The 8,660-nt window shown below is 44.3% G+C and overlaps 1 protein-coding gene across 1 annotated transcript; it reads right to left on the bottom strand.

Moving 5' to 3' along the window:
- Positions 1–160: 160 nt before the first annotated feature.
- On the bottom strand, positions 161–2,212 carry LOC108804037 (UPF0602 protein C4orf47 homolog). Its single transcript, XM_018575805.1, has 3 exons — positions 2,096–2,212; positions 1,402–1,621; positions 161–302 (listed from the first exon to the last, which is right to left on the bottom strand). Exons 1-3 carry the CDS (start codon positions 2,190–2,192, stop codon positions 161–163), a joined length of 459 nt encoding a protein of 152 aa, XP_018431307.1. The 5' UTR covers positions 2,193–2,212.
- Positions 2,213–8,660: the final 6,448 nt, after the last annotated feature.

Below are 8,660 nucleotides of genomic sequence, written 5' to 3'. Positions count from 1 at the left end.
TTAACCTCTCCGAGACCCATTGCCAAGCCTATTCGTTTTTGAGGGTTTTCCACATGAGATTCCCTGCTTTATCTTAGAGATTAAATTCAATTGCTATAGGAAACTGCTCCAGTTGTCTTTTATCCTGTCTTTGTTAATTGGCACCACTGTGTGTATTACCTTACCCATATCCTGTGCCGTGCTTGGAAGGGTTGGTATAGATGTTCTTCCCTGGCGCAGTATATGCCTTCCTGGGTTTTAATTCTGCACTAAAAGCTTGAACTGGACCACTTAATGTTCCATAAAAGCTACCCACGCCGGATCTAAAAAGAACCAAAACAAAACATTGTGCGATTATTAGATTATTTACATGCACGCTTACTAGGAAAACTATGATACAGACACAGAGACACAGCAAAACAATGTTCTGTTGGCTACAGAACACAATCACATCAAGTTGTGTTCTACATAAATGGTTTTTATTTGTCTTATTTATTTCGTTTGAGTTTCTTTGATATATCTACTTATTTTATTTGGTCTGTTAACATTCCTTCTTTTCCCTAACTTTGCATCATGTATGAATTTCTGCCGCTAGCGTTACAAATTGTGCCCATCTTTCACATATCATCCAAACTTTTAATAGGGCGTCTTTTGAAAAAAAAAATACAACCTGTAGAAGATTCTGCTTTCAATGTGTCTAATCCACATTGGATAAAACCGATGGAAGAATTTGACTGGATGGACCTGATAATTCAAATGCACAGATTTTGCCAAAATTCTTTCAGTCACAGCACCTTTTACAAATATGTAAAATCTTGAGCCACCCCCAGTCTAAAATGTAATGGATTTTAAAAGGGACCCCATGCAAAAAACACAAAAAGTGGGGTTCCCCCTTCACATTGAAATCCCACCTTCAAATCAGGAGCCCTTTTTCACAGCAGAATCCTCTCTTTCATGTACTCCTTTACATCAGGAAAAGCCCCTTTGCATTAGGAGCCCCCTCCTTTCACCTCAGGGTCACACACTAGGCGCTCCCGTTCAGATCAGAGCCCCCTCCTTTCACATGCGAGTCCCCCTTTCACATCACAAGCCACCCTCTTCACATTAGGAGATCTCATTACATCAGAAGCCCCCTCATCATCAGAAGCACCCTTTTTCACATCGCAGTTCCTCTTTCACATCAGGAGCCACCTTAACCCACTGTCCTACCCTCACATCAGGAGCCATAGTTGAGGCAGCATGGCAGAGGGTGGAAGGCAAATGTTCATCCTTTTCTGAATGTATCCCACCCTCCCTGGATTAGCAGCATTCGCTTCTCCGGTGCTAGCACGCGGCCTACCCACATCATGGAAAGGTCACATGTTGTGTGAAAATTTCGAGGCATCCTGGTTGACAAAGGCTGATCTACAGTGTTGGACTTACGGCTTTTTTTCCCCATTCGATGGGAGGAATGATTTTCCCAAGTTCTTCTTGGCCTGCTGAATACGATACTGCCTTCTTTGTTTCAGTGGATCTGAATAGGCTTCACCTTCAAATGTCCGTTTGAACTGAGCATCAAAGTATCCTCCTAAGGTATTAGCCATCGTCTTGGAGCCACCAGGAAACATTTGCCTGTTTTTACTTGCTGCTTCATTAAATGGCTCTGGAATAACACACACACAACATGCATTGGTTCTGCACATGAATACTTATAACACAGCACGACCTTACATTGCTGGTCAGAGGGTAAAAGGGATGTGTAGATCTTGTCTGTGAGCGCAATAACAAATAAAAATGCTTTTTCATCCACAGAGTAGGGAAAGCTTGAACCCCTGTCAGATTTTTATTGCTGACGGTTTCCCAACTGTAGATTTTCTCTTTACTTCCTCCGTGACAATAAGGGGAAAACGCTCTAACAGAGTCCCAGGTAGCCATAAAATCCCAGCAGGGGTTCTATCCCTTCCCAACTATCAAAACCTAAAGAAAAGTCTGAGCTGGAGATTCACTTTACAGGGTTTATACACTGTACATTTTATTGTATGCATATGATATTCATTTCCTTCTTCAAGAATCCATCATTAAACTGCTTTCTACTTATCTTTGATCTGATGAGGAATCATTGCTGCAAAATACTTACTAGAGCCGGGAGTGATATATTTGTCCCCAATACTGATGTAGCCCATCTCACGGAATAGACCAATTCGATCCATATCGGATTTTCCCTCTGACGTCATTGTTGCACAATGTAGATATGACACACTTTGCTGTGAACTAAAGTGGAAAAAATACATTTTTAAAAAACCTGGAAGAAACCATTCAATTATATGTTGTCACCACCACGCGAGAAATCAGTGAAAGTACTATGTGTGTAAACACAGGAATTATTTATTAGGCACTAGAGGATTATGCATTATTGACACTAACTAACCAGTGTAGGTGTCATCGCGTAACGAGAGCATGCCGAGGTATCTACATAATGTCAGTTTAAGTTTTATGTCCAATGATAAACTGCTGAGAGTTGCCAACTTATAGCAGAATTCCAGGCAAATGTTAGAAAATACCATTAAATCCAGTTATGTATTCATTACAAAAATCATGACTACAGCTAGTATAAGAACCTAAATTAGTTCATATTACCAGTCTCTAAAGAAGCACTCAGACTAAGGGAAGGAAGGTCAACAATCTGACCCAGTCTATTGCATTGCACAGTGCTGTTATTTATGCTAAAAGGCTAATTCCACCTAAACACCATGTTCCATGTTCCACCCATATTAGGGCTTATTCAGATGGGTGTACATGTGTATACAGGATGCGTGTCCGCAAAATGACCCGATCCTAGAAGTGCTGCAATTACACGACATGGTCACATCACACGCACATCCATGAGGGTCCGGGTGCCCACACTTGGATGCACACTGTTTGTGTCCAAGTTCGGTCAACCAGACCCGCACAGATGTGAGTGTGACCATGTGTAATTGCGTGCATCTGCGTCCTATCATAGGGAAGAACAGGCTGCTGCGTGCAATTACATGCAGCACCTGTCCCTTCCAGGATCAGGTCATTTTACATTTTTCTGAATGAGCCCTTAGGATGTACCATGGATGAGGTTGCCATTCTGCAGTCCCCCCCACTTACCTGAATCATGGGTGTGTGGCATGCCTATGCGGATCTATTCAATTTTGTCTGGCACTGTGACAGCGGGACTTGTACTTCTCACGCTGGCTCTAAGCATCAGGGAGAATATATTTTACTCTGCCAATACTTCTCCATTACCTTTTTTTCTTCTTTCTCAACCAGGGTCCCTCTAGAGCCATGGTTCTCAACCGGTGATTTGCAAACCAAAAGTGGGTCATAACCCTATGTTCAGTGGGTCGCCGCATGCCTTCCACTGCAATAGGGGAAGAGGCTCCTCAGCCTACCCCTAGCCCAGTACTGTCAGTTCTCACGCCAAGCAGCCTCTCAAAATATGCTGCCTGGTGCCGAGTGTCAGCTTGAGGTGGAGTAGGCTGGTGGTATGGTCGCGAGGGAACTCCATCCATACATGCATTGCTTGCAGCTCCCTCGTGTGTCCTGTATGGTGCCTGGACCGGAGTGACGTCTCATGCTGGCAGCTGGCACATCTACATGGGTGCAAGGGAGCTGTACAAGCAATGCACATATGGATGGAGCTCCGTCACAGCACAGCAGCCCACATTGGACCCCAGGATGAGGATCGACTCTAGTTCTCGTAAGGTAGGCAGACTAGGTGCATCTTAAAAAAAAAAAGGAAAAAACAAATTAAAATGTTTTTGGAGTGTGTATGTGAGAGAATGTCTGAGTGTGTGAGATTGTGTCTGTGGTTGTGTGTCTGTCAGTGTTTTTGAGGACACATTCCCACTAGTACAGTGTGTTATCACATAGTTCTGTGCGATTAATGCACTATACCACGCAATCGCACCTACCACATATTCTGGTGTGAGAGGAGTGTTGCATTGCCATTCATTTGAATGGCACCCCAAACGCACCTCCACCCCACAGTTTGATCGCCGGCACTGGAACGCGTATTACTGCAATGCCTTGGGTCGTGACTAAATAGCAATTTCGGACTTTCGGATAAGTAATCACCAATGCAGGTCTGCCATCTTCTTCCCCTCGCCAGCAGTACAGACCCACCTATCCCTTCACTACTTCACCGTTCAGCTGGCAGAAGTGAAGAAAATACCAGGTACTTCCAGGTATAGAGGAACATGTGACTCACTCTACTTCCTCTCAAGTGACAGTGCTGATGGTTTGTGATTGGCCTAGCTTTGTCACCTGGGGGCGGTGAGAGAGTCCTCAGCCCTGTGTAAGCTCTAACTAGAGAGACTCGGAGCTTACACAGAACTCAGTTTCCTTATTCCCAGTGGCTGAATGGAGCAGTGGGGGAGTGAAGGTAACGCAAACATACATACAAGTGTATATATAGCTGAAATGTTCTTGTTTATATTTGGATAGAGTAGGGAAAGGTTAACGCTCTAACAGAGTCCCAGGTAGCCATAAAATCCCAGCAGGGGTTCTATCCCTTCCCAACTATCAAAATCTAAAGAAAAGTCTGAGCTGGAGATTCACTTTACAGGGTTTATACACTGTACGTTTTATTGTATGCATATGATATTCATTTCCTTCTGCGCTCTGTTACATACCATGGGGAAAAGATCCCTCCACTTCCTGTCCCTGAGATGCAAAAGGAAGTTAAAGAGCAACTCCAGTGAAAACATATGAACCCTTGCAGTGGGACTACCACAAGCAAGGGTTATCTGCTCGTTTTTGCCCAGAGTAAAAAATAACAAAGATATACACACCTGAACCTCCGAGCCGACCGGCTATCACAGCGCTCCCTCCAGCCTGTCTCCTCCTCCACCCCAGAGATGGTATGTCTCTCGGCGTCCTCACATCCAATACAGTGTGTTGGATGTGCTGACTCGAGGATCCTTAGACTGCTGCAGTGGAGGGGGAGAGAGGCACTAGGGACCGGTCTAAGAGCCGGCCAGCTCAAATGTTTAGGCGAGCATACCTTTTTCTTTTATCCTAGGCAAAAACGAACACTTAACCCTTGCAGTGCTTTTAAAGAAGTGAGGGGAATTCCCTTTGTAGACAGCCGCCCCTTGATCGGGTGTCCCCATTGGAAGATTTCCCCTTACCGCTTGTTCCTGGGACAACACTAACATTTTGGATTTCCACTCACTTTCTTTCTCAGTGACAACAGTCAGCAGGACAAAGGGATGAATCTCCCCAATGGAGACACCTTCCCTACTCTATCCAGAATTTAGAAGAAGGCTTTGCATAGACTTTAAAGTGAACCTGATACATCTTCCTGCATGGGCAAAGCTCAGGTTTGTTTGAAATGTGGCTAACAAAGGCTGTCCCAAGCTGGCATGGCAGGTTACTGCTGTAGTGATCTATTAGGAATCACTATAACCATTATAAGAATGATAAATTGTATCAGCCCTGATGTGAGACAATATATGTGATGGTGCAGTGTTCAGTGATTTCTTCTTTTTATTTGGACTTTTCTCACAATGCTGCTTGGCCTGAAGAAGAAGGCAGATCATTAAAAGTCCAGAGAGTCCAACTGCTATAGTAATCCCTGAATACTGCTGTAGTCAGCTTTGTCTCAATGACAGAGGGGGTCAGGCTGTGCCCTCTGTATGTGATTCCCCACCCAATATATCCCTGCCCCCCAACACTGACACTACCTGCTGCCTCTGGCTCCCTCTTCAGGTGTGCTCTCTCCGCTCTTTGCTGTTAGCTGTGGTTGCCATGTAAACGGAACCGCTAATTTTATAGTGAGAGCTTCTTACACATAATCGGAATGTCAAAACTAACCGAACGTTTCTTATTCTAAACAAGACTTGGAACAATCACAGTACGATTTATTGAAACTGTCTCTGTAGATCTGTAATGTATCCTAAGCGACTCCAGTGATAAAATGGCAAACGAGAATGTATAACCCCCTTGTTGGTCGAACTTGGTGGCGTCCCTCTGTGGTTGGCTTCTACGAGAGCAGTGCATGCCGGGATTTGTAGTTTCACGCTCTCTTGTGGTAAAGTTGTCAGTAGTTGGGAGGAGCTAGGGAAAGTTCAACCAATCAAACGATCGATAGTCACCTCTGGGCCGGGTAGGTGACACGTGCTATGTGTGGAGTTTATCTGATTGGAGGAAGAAGGAGGAAGCGGTGTGTGCAGAACAGCTGCTGGTTTGTATAGCGGAGAACAGTGACAAACATGGTGAGTTATATCGCCACTGAAAAAAAACCTGGAGATCGGCATTACTCCCTTCTCATTCTGCACAGGATAGCTGCCTGGCTGTCACACCGACCCACTGGCTTCAATGGTCCGGAGTCAATAACCAGCGGGCAGAAAGAACTGCTGATTTGGGGGGCTCCAGTCATACTAATGAGGGGGGTTATTTTCATCCCACCAGTACTCGTGGTATTCCTAAAATATATATAGGGTTCAGCTTTAACCCCAACAAGTGGGGAGTGGGGGAGTTCACTCTGCATTCCACAGGCACTAACCAGGGGGGCACTCTTCCTTCCACTAGCAGTGAGAGGGGGCATTCTTAATCCCACCAACAATAACATTCATCCCATTGACACCATGGAGATGGGGCATCCCTACAGTGACATTAAAGGCATTTTAAATGTTGAGGCATGCTCTGCTGCTTGCTAACAGTAGATATTTGTAAAAAAAAACGAGCCTTTAATGCCACTTTATTTTCACTGGCACCAACAAGGGGGTGCCAGTTCATATCACTAGCACCAAATGAGCACTTTTCGCCCCAATGATACCAATGACGGAGGTACTCCACTGACATCGTTGGGGGGACACTCTTGATCCAACTGACATCAACAACAGGGGGCACTCTTCATCCCACTGACACCAGTGGTGGGGGAATTCTTCAATGTACTGACACCAACGATGGGCAGCACTCTTCATCTGACTGACACTAACCAGGGGGTACCTTTCATTCCACTGACACCAACAAGGTAGGGCACTCTTTATTCTATTGGCACCAACTGGGGAGGGGGGGGTGCTCTTAGATTCCAATGACTCTAAGTGAGGGGGCGCTTTTCATTCTAGTGATAGCAATGCGGGGGTAAACTGCATACCTCTGACACCAACAGTTGACGGTATGCCTAAACGCTGCACATTACATACTCTTGCCACACCTCTTAATTGAATTAACCACACCCACTTTTCACCTTTATTACTCTATAAAAGTTTGACCTGGGTTTACATCTCTACTAACATTTTCAGCAGGAGAATCTTTTAAACTCTACATTCTTTTAGATTGATTTGACTGATCGCCTGAACATAAAATTACACATGATCATACACCGGTGGTCAAAATTCCCTTCTGTCATTCTAACCTTACTTTTGTTACTACACAACTGAGTCTGACTATGTTCTTGTTCATTCTTCCCGGTTCCATAACATTACTACTGTATAGCTGAGTGAAAGTGGCCTTTCTTGTTGCCTCATGTTTAAGCGTTGAAGCAATAAAGAACTTTCTTCTGTAATTATTCAGGTTGTTTCTGAAGCTCCAGAAATCATTTTTAGAACGAGAGGTGGTCTCAGTGTATCATTTGACTCGCCAGCAGCTGATGGTATGTATAACCTAAAACTTCAGTTGAAAACACTAATTTGAGGGTTTCCACTTTGTGCATCACGTGTATATCCTACCTTGTTTTTTTTTAGCGGCAGCCATCCTCCATCTGTACAGCATGATAACCTTCCTCCATCGGAAATTGCTGTAATAATAATCACTCACCTGATGGATTACTAGAGGAAAAAATATAGGATGCTCTGCTTCCTGCTTTAGTTCTGATTCCTGTGATTGGACAATGAAGGAGCAGCAGTATGCTCATGAATTCATCCAAGTGGTCTCTCCTACTGGATGCCTTGAGAACACTGAGCAAAAAGCATTTGAGTATTGACTGAATGTGGGTTAGAAACGCTTCCCAGATTGTTTGTTATTGTTCCCGCTGTAATAAACTATAGCTAGATCCAACTTCTCCCCTCCATAGAAGAGGATTTTTATCTAAGATGAGTTTACAGGTCAGCAGAGTACTGTGCATGCCTTGAGGGTAGTCAGATTGGCCGGGACTAAAGTCTACGTGCAGGTTGAGTGTTTATGTTAGTGAGGTGAGGGCAGGAACTTATCATGGGATAAGCAATGTCAGTGTGACAAAAATATCCAGCACTGCTGATCTGATTTTTCCCCACAACATCTTTCGATAGTGGTGTCTGGTGAAGTATGATGTCATTGGTATGTTGCTCAATCTGACTATAATAGTCCAGATCAGGATTATTCCCATAAACCTTGGCAGGCGGGTGGATATGCAGACATACTCTGATTAACCACAGGGCAGCTATTTTTCTAAGTGTCGCAGAACGATTCATAAAGTTGCAAGCTTGGCTCAAGTGACCTCGCAGATTTTGGTCAGTGGAGGAGGGAGGAAAAGGAGATGAGGGTCCAAGTAGAAGTTGCTGGTTCTGCTGGTCTTGTCAGAGAAGACTAGAGGTTGGGTCAATTTTGTAATCTGCATAATCAATGTTCCTCCTAGATCAGTCGTCTGTAGTATAGATATGAGATAATCACCAACACTGGCTGAAAATGGTCAGATCAGTTGACTGTCATCTCATGTCTACAGGCTGCTCGGTCAACCACGTAGTTTTGCT

The sequence above is a fragment of the Nanorana parkeri genome, unplaced genomic scaffold (genome assembly GCF_000935625.1).
Source record: "Nanorana parkeri isolate BGI_ZX_2015 unplaced genomic scaffold, ASM93562v1 scaffold4860, whole genome shotgun sequence".
Taxonomy (NCBI): Eukaryota; Metazoa; Chordata; class Amphibia; order Anura; family Dicroglossidae; genus Nanorana; species Nanorana parkeri.
The sequence above is the reverse complement of the archived record's forward strand: the minus strand, read 5'-3'. Positions and strand labels throughout refer to the sequence as shown.